The sequence below is a fragment of the Gigantopelta aegis genome, chromosome 4 (assembly GCF_016097555.1).
Source record: "Gigantopelta aegis isolate Gae_Host chromosome 4, Gae_host_genome, whole genome shotgun sequence".
NCBI classification, from domain to species: Eukaryota; Metazoa; Mollusca; class Gastropoda; order Neomphalida; family Peltospiridae; genus Gigantopelta; species Gigantopelta aegis.
Window position 1 is genome coordinate 78,968,300 of NC_054702.1, and position 20,679 is coordinate 78,988,978.

The window sequence follows — 20,679 nt, forward strand, 5'->3', positions numbered from 1 at the left end:
AAATGTAGAGCTCTAAGTGAGAGTGATTGTCTCAGGTGAAGTGGATCACAGGATTGATTCCACTTGATCAACTCAGGTTTTCCCTTTAATCCCAACCAATGCCCAAACGACTGGTACAATGTACATTTATCAAAAGCCATGATTTGTACTGTCCTATCATGAGAAAAGATAATTTAAAGATCCCTTGCTGCTTTTTTGAAAGGCGTAGCCGGTGCAGTGGCAAGTGTTAACCATGTTAGTTTAAAATTAAAATGTGTTGAGGTGTCAAAAAACGAACCCCAATAAGTTTGGCTCTTTTTTTTTTTTGATAACCATTACATCTCGACTGAAGGTAAAAGTTGTAGCGAGACTAACGGATCGAGATTAACGGCGTTAGTTACAATAACGGGCAAATGACTTTTGAATCATGCCCCCGGACCCCCAAATACCTCACCTTCAGTGATCGTTCAATTGGGCCCTCCCAGTAATGTCCACCATGCTTTGGGCCTGGTAAGTAACAATGTTTTACATTGTTTTTATTTATAAATATTGTTTTTATTTTTCTTATTTGAACTGTCTGCAACCAACATGAAAGTGCTTATGTGATTATGACTAATTTTATATATTTTGAATCTGATAATGCAGATAATTTTTTTTTATTAACACGGCCGTAGCTAGCGGGGGGTGGGTGGGGGGGGGTGGTGGGTGGGTGGGGGGCGCAAGGTGGGCAGTTGCCCCCCCCCAAAAAATCCAGAAAGCATTATAGAAACTTAAAGAAAATTCTCTTCTTGACTGTTTAAGGAGTTTTAGACTATTAACTACTCAGTTGCCCCCCCCCCACCCCCCCCAAACAAAAAATCCTAGCTACGGCCCTGATTAGTCAATCAGACGGTGTTAGAGTGACAACAGTTACATTACTTTAGTTTCATTCAATTAGTGTCTTTTTATTACAGTGAACATTTTGATTTTACAATTCTGATTAGAGACAGTTGCTTACCTATTCAAAATTGGCAATATGTAGCATCTAATTTTTTATTTTTTGTTTTGCTGTGTCGTGATTGAGCTACTTGCAGAGATCTTTAGATACTGATTCACTAAACAAAATGTTCCCTCCATAACCTTCACAATGAAAATAAAATAGAGTTGCTAAGAGGCTTGTAAAATGTTAACTAATGAAATTATTGTTACTTTTTAATAATGCTGCACTGTCACTTGATTGATAAAAGTTATGTTTCTTTTGTTTAACAATACCACTAGAGCACATTGATTAATTAATCATCAGCTATTTGATGTCAAACATTTGATAATTCTGACTCGTAGTCATCAGAAGAAACCCACTACATCTTTTATGTACACTTTCCCACAGACAGGAAAGCACATACCGTTGCTTTTGACCAGTTGTGGTGTACTGATCCACTGAGGTATTTGATGAAATGCATAATTATTAAATGCAATGCAACCACAGTTACAAGTTATTTTTCAGTTTTGCACATCATATTATTATTAGTTTCAGATGAATTCATGTCAGGGCCAATCCAAGGGGGTGGGACAATTGCCATCTGAGAGCAGATATGAAAAAAAGGCCCTTTTTAAAGTTTTTGGTTTACGGTATCCTTTTTGTTTAGCTGGAGAAGACCATGTACCCTGCTTTTTCGTTTTGCTCCCCTCACACCCATTTGTTATATTCATATTTAATAGATTTATACAAGTGGGCCATGCAGGTCCTTGTTTAAGATGAATGCTGTGTAGAGGCTATCAATAGGCTTAAATTGAACTTGTATCTTTACTTGAGTTGACTAGTTGTTTATTTATACCCAAACACATGGTTGAAAATTAACAACCTTTAACTAAGGGCGACTAATTTTTTTACAAAGGTAGTCCGTTGGGCGACCATCGATTTTAAGGTCTGACCAGTATGGTACTGGTTAAAAAAAACCCCACTGAAACTGTGACAAAACACACCGCATCTGTGCTGGCTCGAACTACAGCAACAGAAGACATAGAACATGCTCTATATTTTGACAGCACCAGACGTGGCTTCTGTGGTTTTGGGTCGGGTCTTTCCAAAAATAAGACACAAAATGTATTGCAGACACTGCATGTATTTTTAAAATCTGCAAGTCGTTGGTTTATTGCAATGAACTGGATACGCCATAATTATCTAGTCGACCTACTTTTTGACAATTGTTATTCAGTGTTATGGTAAAAATTAACCATATTTAATTAGCTTATTTCAGAATCTATCTTGTAGTTTTAACTCACACCAACGTGAGTGCATCCGCGCATATAAAAATAAGAATGAAATAACAACCTATTACATGAGCAGGCCGTCGAATGGGCATTTGGCAAAATAGTGGATTATTCAATGGATCTCTGTCTAGTGCCTCGTTTTACACCACCACAAAGTATATTTTATCCCTCTTGTATTGCCACAAAGAGGACTGCCACTCCCAGACTAATTTACTAAGGTACGCGCTGTTCTACCTTTAGTCTCCCCTTCCCTCTGCATTGTATTTTACCTTTGGTATTGTCTCTGTCAAGTTGCATACCTTGGCTGTTCTAGCATTTTGTCTTCACTCCTGTATTAAAAATGATATTTAATCTGTATGAAGTAATGGTAATTTGTAAAGAAAAAAAAATTCTTGTTAAAAGAAACAGACTATGAAGGGTGAGCACGTGGTTATTATTCAACAAAGAACATTCTAGTTTAGATTTTTGCTGCACAATTAAATTTCAAATTGATAATTGGAGGGCTAGTTAAATTTGAGCAGGGCCAGGAAGATTTTTCTTCAACTGGCCCTGCCGGCGACCATGCTTTTCATGTTAATTTTCAACACTGCAAACATGTAGCAGTGATATGGTGGTGCCCTTGTGCGCACTTGCATCCCTACTAGTTCAGTTCTGCAGTAAGAGTACTAATTGGCCATTTCAAATGTTGGCAGCTTTGTACATGTATAAGTGGCATTGTAAAGCATCTAGCCATCACTCCATCTGCCTTCTCTATCTTGGAGAAACCTAAAAAACATACATATGTCAGTACCAGCAGGTAAAATTGCTGATCTCAAGGAGTATTTTAGGCCAGTAGTGGGTAAAACCATCAGGATGACGTATTACATACATACATGTACATGTAGGTTTTGTCGGGGAAAACAGTTATGCACTTATGATTTCATAGATACACAATAATGTACGTTTTAAATATATATATATAACTGTTCAACTCTTTGTCAGGTTTAAATGTTTATAACTTTTAGAGTTTAATGTCCAGACAGTGTTGTATTACAAGATACATGTATATCTTGACATTTTCTTAAAGTGTTCAAATTCTATATATAGGGCATATTTCATAATTTACATGTAGTACACTCTGGTGCCCATATTTTATTTTTTGAAGGTCGGGCTGTTTTCCTGCAGATATGTTTGTAGGTCTCAACGTTTTGGTTTTTTTAACAAATGTATAAAGTATTTTTCCTACTTCCTATGAATTGTTTAACGAGTATAAAGTATTATTCCTACTTCTGCTTTTATGCTGCAAATCAGCTTTCAACATACCTACGCTAAATTATTCATTCTTTGTTCTAAAACAAGGATTTGTGATATTGTTATGCATGATGTCATTCTCAATCACTTTCTATGTCACTATACACTATACTATATTAATTGAAAATGAAAACATATGTAAATATGTAATGTTATCTCCTGATATATGACTTCAACTTGGTCAAAAAAATATTTTGGTTTAGTTTTAACTGTAATACAAGTACTTTATTGTATAGTTAACCATTAAATATAGATTGATATTTAAATGTAAAAGTTCAAAGTAATTTAATGTAGCTGTATTTAAAAACATTTAAAGATTAAAAAACAATTGATATTTTAGGTACATTTTTGTATTTTTTAGTAATTTTACATAAAGCTCATAGCCAATTTTGTGATTGTGGCAACCATATAATAAAAAAATATTAAAATAATTGTGTACCAGATAGATATACTGTTTTTACATATAATATGCATACTATTTAAAAAGCAGGTGGTTTTTTTTTAGAATCTATGAGAAATTCCTTATTCAGTTAAATCTGGTGAGTTGATGTGCTAATCATGAAATATATAATATATATGCAGGGTTTCTGTCAGAAGGTAAAACGGGTATGGCGCCATACATAACCGTTTTTGCAGATTTTAATTTTTTGTTTACAAAATTAATTATTCTCATCATTACTGTATAATTTTCTTAACCCTAACCCTAAACATGACCCATTTTCTTTCTTGGGTAGGCAGCCCATACCCCCTGTTGACTGTGGTTGCATTCAGTTCAATTCAATTCCATAGCACCATGCCCAAAAATTTCTTTCTGGCAGAAACACTGATATGTCACATACATGTACTGTAACTTCAAGGGTTGAACTCTGTATACTTAGATCTGTGTAAGTAAACCAGCACATGTGGGTTAGTACCATGTGAATCTGGTTTGACCAGAGTTCTCTACATATTGTAACAAGTACTATTATATATGTAATAGCATAATCCCTGCAAAGAGCCCCAACTAGAACTGACCTAGTGATATGTCATGAATATGATATACACTGGCTATACAAAAAGTTGACATATGTATTGATCTAATCAGTCATTTCCATGGCCTGGAACGAGAAAGTTGACCTTGTTGACTGGTGTAAAGTTTATGTGAATTGTTGTACAGATTAATGGGTATCACCTGGGTGCTGCTGAACACTGCACGTTATTTGACTGTAACCTTATTGTGGACCACCATATATGCTAATAGTAGTAGAACAGTACCAAAGACATTTTCATGAATATATTTTGCTCTTTTGTGGTAGACTTCATCTTGTATGAATTTACCTTAATATTATATAATGTATATATGCGCACCTTTTTTTTTTTTTTTTTTACAGGGATCAAACTTGATAATTTGTTACCTATGACAAGTTTGAAAGGTGTATGCTGCAGGCAAAATGCTCAACTGTGGCAGTTTTTAACCTGTAACTTTTGCTACAAATAAACACAAAATAAAAAAAACCGGAGACACTGTAGGTTTTGTCTCCGTCCTTCTGTCTATCTGTGCCACATATAGTTTTGCGGACTTTTCTTTGTAATTCCTCAAAATATTAAGCTGAAATTGTGTTGGAAAACTAGCATGGTAATCATATTTAGGATATTTTTTTCAGGCCACTGAATGATGCAGTTCACCACTGTTAAATTAATTTATATGAACATATATTTATAGTTAGATATATTGGGAGTTTTTAGTACAGAAATTGGGAATTTTCAATGCCACTTTATTTTGGGAAGGGGTTATTGTTTGGACCCACAAAGCACCTGGATAAATCCCTGGAAATGTATTCAATCATTGAATTTGAGGATTTTTGTTTAAGGATTCCACCAGATTCATTAGCATGATTAAAATATAGTGAAACCTGTCTAAACTGACCCTGAACAAACCAAAATCCTGTCAAGTTTCATGGTCACAAATTTTCTAAATTCTAAAATTCGACCCTCTAAACATCCAGCCCTGTCTATATCGGGAAAAATATTAAGTCCCCGGTTTAGTCTGGTTTCACTGTAGATATTTTGGAATTCTGTGTCATAATTTTATGCTTTTGACCCCAAATCTGGTTTTCATAGAAGCCCACAATCCTGCTAAATTGACAGCCTGATATTTCCTAATATGTTAATCTTATACTGGTATTATATATATATATATATATATATACTCTTCAAAAAAAGAAACGCAAAAGGGTACAAATGGGTTATAACTCCGATTTTATGTTTCCTACCGGTTCATGCTTTGTGAATATAAGGTCATTGCATGTCCCAAACACATTCCCACGGTTACATTCGATAAAACGCAGCTACTGTACAATAAAGTTCCAAAATGTGAATATTCGCAAAAACGCAGACACGCACGTGCAACATGAACACCGACAGTATAAAAGTGCAGGGTGTTCGCTTGCCTGGCCTCTGTATCTGGCCGACAGTTGACAATCCAGGACATGCCACGTCTCAGTGAACCGCAGAGAAACAATGCCATCGGCCGACTAGACGCAGGCGAATCCAGAACGGCCGTTGCCAGGGCATTCCATGTGTCCCCAAGCACCATCTCCAGACTGTGGAACCGTTACCAGCAATATGGATCAACACGTGACCTCCCTAGATCCGGTCGACCACGGGTCACTACCCCCGGGCAGGACCGCTACATCCGGGTACGCCACCTTCGGGAACGATTGACTACTGCCACCTCCACAGCCGCAGCAATACCAGGTTTGCGCAGGATATCCGACCAGACCGTACGGAACCGCCTACGTGAGGTAGGAATTCGTGCCAGACGTCCAGTTCGAGGTGTCATCTTAACACCACAACACCGTCGACTCCGACTGCAGTGGTGCCAGATTCATCGACAATGGCCTCAACTGCGATGGAGACAGGTGTGGTTCAGTGACGAGTCCTGATTTCTGCTCCGACGTCATGATGGAAGATGTCGCGTGTATAGGCGTCGTGGTGAACTTTATGCGGCAAACTGCGTGCAGGAAGTGGACAGATTCGGCGGGGGTAGTGTCATGGTATGGGCAGCCATCTCACACACTGGCAGAACTGACCTGGTCCACGTGCAGGGCAACCTGAATGCACAGGGCTACATTGACCAGATCCTCCGGCCACACATCGTTCCAGTTATGGCCAACGCCAACGCAGTGTTCCAACATGACAACGCCAGGCCTCACACAGCACGTCTCACAACGGCTTTCCTACAGAACAACAACATTAATGTCCTTCCTTGGCCATCGATATCACCGAATTTGAACCCAATTGAGCATCTATGGGACGAGTTGGACTGACGCCTCCGACAGCGACAACCACAGCCCCAGACCCTGCCCGAGCTGGCAGCAGCCTTGCAGGCCGAGTGGGCCACCATCCCCCGGGACGTCATCCGTACTCTGGTTGCTTCAATGGGCAGGCGGTGCCAGGCAGTTGTCAACACACGCGGAGGCCACACCCGGTATTGACTCCAGATGACCTTGACCTTGGTGGTGTGTCCTATCACTTACTCACAATGGACTAGAGTGAATTGTGAACAATCCTGCAACATTTGGTAATTATCGAACTCACCATTCAATAATTAAATCAATTCTCCAAATGTTACGACAATGTGGTTTTGCGTTTCTTCTTTTGAAGAGTATATGAATTTGAACTGTTAATTGGTCGGGACATAGCTCAGTTGTAAAACATAGGCCCGATGCGCGATTGATCAATCCCTGTCGATGGGCTCAAATGTTGGGCTATTTCTCGTTCAATCCAGTGTACAATGACAGGTATATCAATGGCTGTGGTATGTACTATCCTGGCTGTGGGATTGTGCATATTAAAGATCTCTTGCTACTAATGGAAAAATGTAGTGGGTTTACTCTCTAAGACTATGTCAAAATTACCAAATGTTTGACATGCAATAGCCGATGATTAATAATAAATCAATGTGATCTAGTGGTGTCATTAAACAAAACAAACTTTAACTATGATCTTGTGTTTAATATTGTGTTGGGGTAACAGAGCTTAGTCTGAGGTGCAGATGATGATTAGACATGGTGGAAGTGTAGATGGAGATGTTAAAACCGGCCAGGGTAATTATTACTTACTCTAGGCGAGTGTGAGGATCTCCTCAACTGTCTTGTATCCTTGTACTAATGTAACATTTCATGTGACCTTTATGTTCAAGTCACCACTCCCTGACTCTCACTGGGACAGTTTTGTTCTTCCTCTATCTTCACTCCAGGCTGTTTCTGTAATTTATTTGGCCAATATATTGCTTTCGTTATTAGATGTTGAACCCAATAGCCTTAATTTAAATAATACTTTGATGTTGGTATTAAAATAGAAAGAAAGAAGTGCTTTATTTAACGACATACTCAACACATTGTAAAATTGTGTCAGACATATTGTTAAGTACCACAGATAATTAGAGAGGAAACCCGCTACTGCAACTCCACAGGCTACTCTTTTTTATTATTTAGCAGCATGGGATCTTTTATATGCATTATTCAACAGACTTGATAGTACATACCACGACCTTTGTTACACCAGTTGTGGAGCACTGGCCAGAATGAGAAATAGCCTAATGGGCCCATCAGTGGAGATCAAACCTAAACTGACCACACATAAGGCAAGTGTTTTACCACTGGGCTGTTTCCCACTCGTTGGTTTTAAAATAAATATTATTGTTATGAAAATGGGGTAGGATGTATCCCAGTAGTAAAATGCTCTCTTGATGCATGGTCAATCTGGGATCGATACCCATTGGTGGGCCATTGGGCTATTTCTCATTCCTGACAGTGTACCATTACTGGTATATCAAAGGCTATGGTATGTGTTACCCTGTCTTTGGGATAGTGCATATAAAAGATCACTCTCTAAGACTATATATTTAACTAATAACTGATGATTAATAAATCAATGTGCTCTAGTCGTTAAACAAAACAAAAACTATAACTTTATTATGAAAACAATTTTTAACAGCATGGAATGAATGAATGAATGAATGAATGAATGTTTAACGACACCCCAGCACGAAAAATACATCGGCTATTGGGTGTCAAACTATGGTAATGCAAACAAATAAAGTGATGATCAACATCAATATAAAAATTCAAGGTTAAACAAAAACAGTGTAAAGAACTGTGCAAAAATACAAATACAAATATCACAGAATTTTACGGACACCGAATTTTACTCTAAACTTCAATTTGTGCTGTATTGGCCATTCTCAAAGAGAATGTTACACCCCTGCACCACGGTGAGGTTACAGCACACGCAGGGGGAAGTAAATTTATACTACACATGCAATTATTATAATAATTATTCTTTGGAAGCTTACTAAAAGCCACACTTTTAAAAATGATTTGCAAAATAGGAATTCCTTATTATTAAAGCAAATTGACCAAGCTTAGGTCTAGAAATACCCTACCCCAACCACCACCCCCCCCCCCCCCCCCCCCCACCCCCCCCCCCCCCAACAATACAAATTAGAAGTCCTTTCATGTAGGCACAACAATATAATTTCACAAATTCTTCAACTTTCTACAGGACAGGTACAAAATGTATGTGTTTTGTGTTGTGCTGTATTTTGACCTGCACTTCTACCTGTAAAACTAGTGAAAACAGTACACCATGCGTGCATGTTAGTTACCTTGACAAATGTTTAAGCATGCTTCATGTACAATGCACATGTACATGCTGCTTGCAGTACCATGCAATAGCTGGAAGCTGCTTCCCAAGGTGATTGCAAGCAAATGCTAGGTAACCTAATCTCCTATTTGTCTTAACACTCCAATTTATGGATGGTGATCTCTTTCTTACACTGTCGATTGCTTGCACATTTCCTCTATATATACACTTGCAAGTTCCATACTTACGATCGTATTGATTTTGCAACATACATGTTATTTATTTCACATGATCACAAAGTAAAGTATGTACAGGTATATTATATACATGTAGCACCTGTTTTAAGTCTTCTATATTTTACATCATGTACATGGACCTGATATGTTTACTAATATTACATTTATATATAGTGTACACAGAGGACCATATATGTAAATGTTACAAACAATAAGCTTCTACCCCACCACCACCACACCACCAAAAAAAGAAGAAAAGAAAAGAAGAAAGTACTTGCAAAAGGGTTCATGTAAGAACGGAAAATGTACACAAATGCTACCTTTACATAATACCAGCTCATTATTTTTCACCTTTATGTGTGGCAGGTAACTTAATATAATTTATATATTATGCATTAAAACAGCAAACATTACATCTCCTACTTGGTTTTATTGCATCCCAAAATAAACTGTATATTTTTATAAGTGAAAAAAAAAGGACCAGGTTTGAAGATTACAAAGATAAAACGAAATGAGGAAAAAACAGTTTTTTCTTTACTTGCCAGTTTTAGGTTCAGGCAACACCTGTGATCTTTTTAGGGCACTAGAGTGTAAGAACGAATGCTAAATCTGTAAGATCGTTTCCCAAACACCAATTTTGCTGACTGGCTTCACCTTGAAATGTGTAACAAAGTAGCACCAGTTGTCTGCAAATATCATTACTCAATCCTTTTTTAGTTTCCTCTTTTCATCACATTTTGTTCCATTACTAGTGATTAAAACGTTTTTTTTGTTGTATTTTTGTATTTTTTGTAATTAAAAGAAGTCCTTGGATTTAATTTTGCTGTCTGTACAAGAATGTAACTTACATAAATGTAAATGCTTTCTGTGGTTCCTTTACCACCACTTAAATGTTAGAACTAGAATATAATTATGTAAAATCCCATCTTCAATCATAATATTTGTTTCAATAAATTTGCATGCTTATTGAAAGACCAATAAATTTATCTACAAACTTGTACATTTTCTTTATGTATTTTTGCTACCGGTATTTGTTTTAGATTTATAGATTTATAGTAATCTAAGAAAACCATATGTAACTGATGAACATTTATAGAATCATACTTCACATTTTTATCTACACACATATAAACTTAATCCACATTAGACCAAGAAAATTGTTTAACATTGTGTTTAAAATAATTGCTTTTTTTATAATATCTTAAATATGGAAATGTGGATTAAACTTACCCATTTGCATGATTAGTACAAGTACATATAGTTTGTATATTTATGGAAAGGAAAGGATTGTTTGTTTAGTCAGAACATTGTTTAATATATGTATGTAGGTAATGTATAATATACTATAATATAACACATTACTTATTGTTAGTGAAGACACTTGCTGTCTGAGTATCACCAGATTTAGGTTATATAACCAGTGTCTTTGGTGTACTTTACCACATTGAGAAGTCTGCGACATATAGTATGTGTCATAGAGTACTGCTTGTGAACAAATCTGTGTCAGAGTGATTATGTATGTTAATCTACATCGTAAATATACCCATGATAGGACAGCTATTTATACTTTTGTCTTTTTATCGGATAGATTTATCTTCTCAGCTACACAAATAAATCTTGTAGTCCAATACTTCTAGGTTGACATTTGCATGTACAAAGCTGTCATAAGCGTGACATTGTCCTAAACAATCTGTCTTATATTATGGAAATAAGATCTATCATTAATTATGCTAATTAGGGTAATAGATGTATAGCTCAGAGAAGAATAAGTCGGTCAGTATTCCGTTTTCAGTGAATTGAAAAACTCAAGTATACAAGCTCTTGGGACTGTGACCTTGCGTCCATAGACTGTGTACATTGTATGTTATGTACATAGTCGTCAATAGTCGATTGGGGATTACGCCTGTCTACCTGTTGTGCATTTACAGTTGCTGATTACGGAATTTAGTGGTGTAGCCAGCTGTTTGAGAAGTAAACAAAGTGCATTATGTTAGGCTTGCGTTTTTTATTACTTCCAACATTGATATGCTCTGTCGGACGGTGAACTTCAAACAGTGAAGTGTTTGTTTAGTGTACTCTTCAGTTTGCTGTTGAGCAGTCTTCTTGATCTTAGTTGGGTTGGTGCTTGATGCAAATAGTCATCGTGCATTTTATTCAATGTCTAGAGATGGAAATTTGCCACGTCCATCTCAAATACTGCCATGTAATAACATTTAAATGGACTGGTACATGAATGTTATGTAACACTAGCAAAAAATTAGTTTCCTCTGAATACAGCAAAATACATATATTAAAGTTTAATTGTAATTAGTAGACATAGAACCAGACAGAAGTTAATTACAAGTGTATCATCTGTGTCAGCAAGTACCAGTTTGTACCCCACTGTCTTATTGCACTCTACCATGGCCAAAAATCTTATTCAGTTACTACCTAGCTAATACCTATTTTTACAAATATACAAACTTAAAAATGCCCCAAGTGTATTCAGAATATATGTAGGCCACACTGACCTGAATTTCATGATTGATTAACTTAATAAAATTCTGGTTAATGTAAAAAGTAACATGTATTTGTGACTGACTGTGGTCTTATACAAAACACATGCCTTTTGTAGATAATGTTATCTTTATTAACAATAACAAAGCTGGCATTGGTATTTGATGCTCAATGCAGTTGCTGACAGGTTTGCAAGAAGAATGTTTCAGGTACACATGTCTGCACTGCAATTACTAACAGTAGGTGAGAATGCATATTCTGCCATGCATTACCCCATTTCAAGTGCAACTTAAACCCTATCTGTCTTAAATAATTATGGGATCTGGGCTGTTTGTATTATAGTATACCCATGTGTTTGTCTATTTTGTAACTGGATGTTTTAAGGTACATGCACACTCTCTCTCTCTCACACACACACACACACTCACACTCACACTCACACTCACACTCACACTCACACTCACACTCACACTCACACTCACACTCACACTCTCTCTCTCTCTCTCTCTCTCTCTCTCTCTCTCTCTCTCTCTCCCCCCTCTCTCTCCCTCTCCCCCCCTTTCTCTCCCTCTCTCTCTCCCCTCTCTCTCCCCCCCTCTCTCTCTCTCCCCTCTCTCTCTCCCCCTCTCTCTCTCCCCCTCCTACCTCCCTCCCCCTACCTCCCCTCCCCCTCCCTATATATTTCTCTCTCTCTCTCTCTCACACACACACACACACACACACACACACACACACACACACACACACATTATTTTAACCTATCCTAAACTATGTTAACATGCCTATATCCAATTAAAGTTCATGTATGTCCACCTTGGGCCCAACTGGGTATGCCAGTGACTGAGTCCAGGGCAGAAGTAGGGAGGTGAAATTTGAATTGGGTGGAATTCACTATTTTAAAACACTGTTCACCTAGTTGTATTCTGTCAGGTATACTTGTGCAGGTTTTAGTTTTCTTGCTTTCTCTGGTTTTCTGGGCTTGGGTTGTGCTCACTGACACTGGGTTGGTTGTTTTCCCTGTATACAACACTTCAGTAACAATTTTACACAAGATAATTTTTGTGTACTTGGGTGTCCATGTTTAAAATCAGTCTACAGGTAATTCTGTGGTAACTGACATTACATTTTGACCAATTTACACAAATCAATTCCAACCAACACTTTTAAATGTATTAATTTTAACATGTGATCTTTTAGTCCTTGTATTGTTGGCCTAGACCTATATGTAAATGATGATAAAACAAATGCAATCTGACTTGATCAGAACAATCTAATCTTATTTGGTATATATCTTATCTACAATGTATAAAAAGTATAATATAATCTGCAAGACCATTTTAACACTTTCTAATTGTTCTGACCACTTTTCTTTTGATATGTACTACAGACAGCCTTCTTTGTACTTTGTTCCCATTGCCACACTTCACAATCTCTTTGTACTCGGTATCAGTCGACTACCATACACACATGCTAAATATTGTGTACAAAGATGAATTTTACAAATACAATGGTAATGGAAACCACCATCTTGAATTTTACAGAGAATTAAGACCTGCATGTCATAAAATTAAATTTTATTCTTAATTAATAAATATCCTATTAAATTGTCACCACCTAGATAATATAAATTCTCCAAGATGTATTTTATTATTTTAATTTTTATTATTCCCATTTTTATTGACATGATATCCACACACAGATGTATACAGTACATATGATAAAAAGATCCACATGAAAAAAAACGAAGTAGCAAAGGAGATATTTAGCTAAGATCGAATATATGTGACTGACAATCAGACATACATGTATGAAAAAATCAAAAGGAGACTAAGGACATAATAAGTATCAAAAAAAGAAGAGAAATACAATCTAGGTTTTAAATATATTGTGACAAATTTACCAAAATTTGGTGAATTTATCATAGTTGCACACGGGAAAAAGCCGCTGCTTTTGTAACATAATAGTACTCCGTCAACTCTTTTTGGATCCATTTCAAACTGGGTACATATGCATTATCGGATCCCCTTGACGGCAACCTCTTCCTAATTTAAAAAAAGATGAAGCAAAACCATTAACAAGAACAGTAGACTGAGAATCTTTATGAAAAATTGAAATCCATTTTTGTATTGAAGGACCAAAACCAAAATATTTCAGAATATTAAAACTAAATCCCCAGTCTACAGAATCAAATGCCTTTTCAAAGTCAATTAACAATAATAAGCCAGGAATTTGTTGATTTTCTGTATACTCCATGATGTCATATATTAGTCTTGTTACCTCACCTATACATCGTCCTGACATGAAACCTTTTTGTTCTTCGCTAATTATAATAGGCAACACAAATTTTATTCTTTGTGCTATAGCAGCTGATGCAATTTTATATGAAACATTTAACAATGAAATTGGCCTCCAATTTTTAAAAAATTGTTTAGGCTTATTTCCCTTGGGAATGCATGTAATAATACCTTGTTTTTGAGTTATAAAAAGATTATCTGTCTGATATGCATAATTCAATGATCCTAATAAATATTTATTCAAGTCTCTCCAATTTTTTAAAAAGAATTCTGCGGTAAACCATGGACTCTTTTCATTTTTCATATTTTTTAAAGCTATTAGTATTTCATCATATGTCAATTTACCTTCAAGTTTTTCAGCATCTTCTTGATTAAGTTTAGAAAAAACATTTTCATCAAATAATTAATTAAAATCTATTTCACTAGTATCTTTTTTAGAATATAATTTTTCATATTTTAATGATGCACTGGTACCACCATTTGTTTATAATAGATACCAATAGCTATAAATACATATAGTTTTGATTATTACTTTGGATATATACTTTTGTGGCTGTAAAACGTTAATTTCCTGGACATTATTTTGAACCTGTATTTTTGTGTCATGTACACTATACATGTACATGTATTTATATCATAGAATGTTTTTTTAAAGGGGATATATTTAAAAACATTTATTTTTGTAGAAATATGGTGTGTTCATTTAATCATATACATGTGTGTATCATCTGTTTGAAAACTTATTTATTTTTGTAGGTGACACTTGAACGGGTTTTGGGACTGACCGTCAACAATGGAGCAGCTCTTGCATGCGACAGCAACTCAGGGACTATAGCCTACCCAGCAGGGTGAGCATTATATTTTATATATATATTACATGTATATTTATATATACAGGCATCAGTTAATTCTTTTTTAATGAATACATTTCTTTCATGTACACAAATTTTTTTCATAGTTGGACAAAAATTAGTGGTACAGTATTGTGAAATAATGATGTCGATCCACTGCAATGTACCCTCAGCTAATTGGAGAAAGCAGCTAAGCATTATAATTCAACTACTAGTATATAAATAACTATTTGTTATAAAAGTTAAAGTGAGTTATTTATTGCTTAAAAACATCTGTTGTTTTCAGTAGTTGTAAACTGTATACTTCATTTCATATACAGGGGTGCAGAAATGGAAAATATTTCATCAGCCTGCCAGACCAGTAAAACTAAAATTTACTATCCTGTCAGTATTTCTACTAATCCACTAGCCTGTAGAACAATATATTATTGTTTAACAATGTTATAATATACATTGTCTTTACTTCAAAAGATAGAAATATATATTTGACAAAAACATTATTATGGACAGTTGTTTGGTTAAGTGATCAACATTCTGTGGCAAACAAAATCAAGCCCCAAACCTTGATTGACTACACAATACATTTTGAAATATTCTGGTAACGGCAAAGTTTTTTTCATTTTCTTACATATAGATTTCCAAAATTCAAGTGATACCTTGCAAGTATTCTATTCAAAACACACCAGCAACGTGAATGAATGTTTAACAACAACCCAGCACAAAAATACATGTAGGCTATTGGGTGTCTTTCAGTGTAAACAAGCCATTTCTAGAAAGTATTGACCTTTGACTGACTCTGTTTCCGGAATGTTGCACTTGTGCAGTTCTGAACTCCAAAGTCGTGTATTGTCAATGTGGTACATTTATTGTGTATTTCGTCACAATTCCGAACCGTTTGTTTGAATGGTTTGGAATTCTAACATGACTGATCAATGCAGAGTCGTGGGTTCAATGCAAAAATTTAATTTTTTTTTTTTTTTACGGTACATGTCAATCAGAAAAAGACAGATCGTCTGTCGGACTTTAGTAGTTTCATTTTTTAAGCTCTGTCCACCAGAATGTTTACTCACATTTGGCAAGTGGGCGAGTACTTTCTGCACCCCTATTATATTTACATGTATTTAAATATTGGCAGATTTTTGTATTAATTAGAAATATATACCTACAGAATTTAATGTAAAATGTCATAGTTTTATTGTAAAATGGCACATACATGTATATCATTTACATCTGGTAAGCATATAAGCATAATTCATTTTACATTTACGCACCAGTATGGAATGAATGAAAGCAGAAATTCAAAACTAAATCAATCAAGTTGATAAAGAGCTATTAATACATGTGTGGTTTAATGTAAAACTACTAGTACTGCTTGCTTACATTTACTATGGGATTCTGTATGGTTATTCATGTTAATGTATTTAATTCTGTTTAAAAGTTATAATATTCCTTAACATCACTTTCAATGTATAGAAATATTAACAGTACTTATCATACATGCATATAATTATATATACCTTTACACATGTATGTTATTTCTTTCTTTAAACAAAACCATCCTCATAAGTGGTATATACCAGTAATTTATAAAACCTTGATCGCTTACTATTCGCTGGTTTCTTGAGACTTGGTTTATGTGGATTTGCAGATGTACAGTAAACCAGTCAGTTCATAGGCCAAACCTAATAAACATGTCAGTCGGCCTGCATGATTAAAGTGCAAGCTGTTTGAAAATACACATCTAGGTGTTTGAGAAAGGTGATCTGCTGTTTGGAACATGTGGCTGGCTAAAAGTATTCTATGTGTTTGTATAAGCTTAGTGTCTTTAACAGGTGTACCAGTACCTTTACTTTGTACGTTATATGGATATGGCCAGTGGCATCTATTAAAGGAACCCTGGCAATATAGTCTACATGTAGTAAGGGTATTTTTGTGTTGTCTACTTGTATTGTCAAAAAATGTATAAATATACACTACCAGGATGACAAAAGAAAATTTGTAAAAGCCGCCCCCCCCTCCCCTCCCCCCTAAAAAACCCGAAAGAAAAACATTTCTTTGTGTATTATGAGGAAACTATCTGGCAACAGATTAATTTCAGTGAGTTTTTATAACTTCCAGAATACAATACAGATTAATTACATTGTTTAAGAAGTTACATGAAGGTGCTTAACATACAGCCACCACTTGAGTAAGCTGTCTCCCACTTTGAAACAATGAACACTCTGTTCAGTAGGGGTAGCATTATGAAGTGACGCTAGGGTTTCTACTATTGTACTTACATGTACATGTAACTGAATAATCCACTTCATGCTGGGATGCACATTGGCTGTTAACCAGAGATTGACTATCCTTTGTTGTCTTTCTGCTCTTACTGTCTAGACCATATATGTCGCAATAACCATATTTATTCAGGAGAGGAGAATTGGGAGAGGGTTAAGGTGGTTTGCCTCCCCCCCCCCCCCCCCCCCCCCCCCCCCCCAGGTTAAAACAATTTTTTAGAGCAATACTAAGCTATATTCATGTTGACATAAGCTAGGTTCAAATTTGAACCACCCTTCCAGATCCAGACAATGTTGTGCCCCTGTTTAATGATATACAATGAAACCTTTCTTAACCGGATCGTGCCTGGGACATCATATTTATCTGATTTAAACAGGATCTAGTGTTTAGAGGGTCAAGTTTGAGAATTTATTAAAATTTGGTACCATGAAACTTGGTTAGTTTTGACAGAATTCTAGTTTGTTTAGGGTCAGGTTTAAACAGGTTTGACTGTACAAACTACATGCATGTTACACTGATGGATGTGCTGATGTATCATTAAACAAACATTTATTTCCTTTCTGTCTCTTTATTATAACCCCAAATTAATTACTATGTTGATTCCTAATTACTGAACCACTGTGATAGGCTGCAGTGCATGACACCCTTTGATTACAAATGAGGTTAAAGATCTTTGGAAATTACTGTACATTCATGTACTAGTTAAATATATTAGTGACCATACACATGTAGATCCTCACCAGCCTAATCTTCACTTCTGAATAAACACTTGTATTAGTACATATCAAGGGCCTTTTTTTTAAATTGTTGACACATTTGATGAAAATTATTTTTTTAAACAAAAAATCTTGTTACATTATTCCAGCCATAGAAAGGGTATTGCCATAACATATTTAATTTTATTGAAAGTTAATTATTACATGAGTATGAAGGTCAAGGCCATTGAATGTCTTGTTGCTCACTGACATGTTTATGTGTGACCTAGATCACTTGCTGAAAACAACGTGTAGTAGGTATCGACATCTGCTTACTTCTGCTTTGCGGCTTGTTTGCAGTTGGTTTGTATTAAATAAAATACTAAACTAGCTTGCCTGTCATACCATTTTTACGAAACTCGTGAACAGTGTTGGTATCTCAAGAAGTTGACTTAAAATATTCTTCATATGAAATATTTTTAAGTAGTCTGTGCATATGCTTTGACTATACACAGGGGTTTTCACACATACCTGTCCCTATAATTAATGTTTTTAATGTATAAATGTAAATACTATGATTAATATACATGTATGTATATAACTGTTAACAGGAATATACTACATAGTATATAAGGAAGTTGACTGGGATCTTCTTCGTCAAGTGAATTATGTGTTGCCATAAGATATTATTTATGGCATATCACTTTGTATACCTGCTGATTACAGAAATGGGATAATGGCTTACAGCCAGTCGAGTGTCCATGCACACCACACTATATGTACATGTGAGGCCATTAACAAAAGCATTTCCAGTCAACCGTGTTTTCCTGCAGCCAGCAGTCCTGGCTTTGTTTTATGTCTGTGTAGTCCGTTGAAGTACATTAACACCAGTTAGTATATTTATTGGTATCTGTACACATTTACTGTTTCACAGAATTTGGAAGTGCGAGGTCAAATGAAATGATAAATAATTTGGAAGTGCGAGGTTAAATGAAATGATAAATAATTTGGAAGTGTGAGGTTAAATGAAATAACTGGCTCTCAAACTTAAATTGGTATATAAATCTTGGTCATCAAGGTATATAACTAGATCAAGTATATTATAAAAAGGATAATTTTACACAACTAATTTTTTAGAAATAAATATGTTTGTCATTGCTTTTAAAGTATCATACGTATGTTGTATATATATATATATATATATAGAATACTAAATGAGCTTGCCTGTCATACCATTTTTATGAAACGAGTGGACAGTTTTGGTAACTGATGAGCAAAAGCGAGTCAGATACCAACACTGTTCATGAGTTTCATAAAAATGGTTACATTGATATGACAGGCAAGCTAGTTTAGTATTTTATTTATTACAAACCAACTGCAAACAAGCTGCAATGCAGAAGTAAGCAGATGTTGAGACCTACTACACTTTATTTTCTACGAATTGGGTCAACAAGTGATCTATGTCACAAGTAAACGACGTCACAGTGTGTAACAAGACGTCATGAATGCAGTTAAGATTTTGGTGTGAAGCTTGCAGTAAGTGTTAGCTAATTAATGAGGTTTTGAAATTTTATACATAAGGCTGTTAAAAAAGAGTAGCAGGTCGACATCGTTTTGGTTTGTACACAATTATTTAAAATAGGCCCAAATATAATGGCTTATTTTATCGCAGTACTGACGTCATTCAAAATAAAAGTACCCTGCCAGTCTGCACATGCCAATATTACACTAATTAGATATTGAGTAATTGTTATGACATGAGTAATATCTTACACTGGTGTGTCATAAACATTTAATATGTGATGTACATTTTTGTTTTAATTTGCTTACTTGATAAAATTGTATTTTATGTTTGTCGTACAGATACAATTTTATTGTACTTATGTCAAGTGACTTTCACAGTATGTGTATATTATGAGTCACTATATACAGGAAAACATGGTATGAATTTTATATGTATGCTCTAGTTAATAAAGTACAGGTGTGTTCACAATTTATTGCTTATTCCTGTTACATGATGTAGTCTAAGTTGTAAAGATGAAAATAAATGCCACTGTCACACTAATACCATTAAAAATAATAAAATTCCAGTCACATTAATAACGATGATTATGTGAATGAATGATAAAGATCATACATGTTTTTGGGGAACATTTTGCTCAGTATCACGTGGCGATTCACTGTGCAACTTTCAGAGATCAATAGACAGTTGTAAAATGTTAAGTAGTAGTTTTTGATATTCCCTGATTTAATGTTAAAAATTGTGTGTTGAACCAGTTGTTATGGGATATGGGTGAGGCGAGGAAAAACTTTGTTCTGTGTGTGTAACTATGTGTGTACAATGACGTATGTAGTAGCTTACAGCCTACTATCATTGCCAGCTATTTAAATAAAAAAGATAGACTATGTATGTAGATATTTCTATTAATGTATAGACTATGTATGTAGATATTTCTACCAATGGATAGACTATGTATGTAGATACTTTTATCAATGTATCTAGACTGTATGTAGATATTTCTATCAATGTATGTGTCTATTGGATACTTAATTTTTATCACCTGTAACATATAAACATGTCTACATTAACTAAACCACTGTAATGTAATATATGTCGACTCTACACTAGTTGACACCAACAGTAATGCATGTCCTTATGATAATGTCCTGTACCTGTGTA

At 35.3% G+C, this 20,679-nt stretch overlaps 1 protein-coding gene across 2 annotated transcripts in view; it reads left to right on the plus strand.

The window, feature by feature from the left end:
• Positions 1-20,679, plus strand: part of LOC121371162 (mitogen-activated protein kinase-binding protein 1-like) — a 103,192-nt gene that overhangs the window by 696 nt on the left and 81,817 nt on the right. For both annotated transcript variants that reach the window (XM_041496843.1, XM_041496842.1), the window contains exon 2: positions 14,930-15,021. In XM_041496843.1, the coding sequence (XP_041352777.1) occupies positions 14,930-15,021 (92 nt within the window). The remainder of the gene's footprint in view (positions 1-14,929; positions 15,022-20,679) is intronic.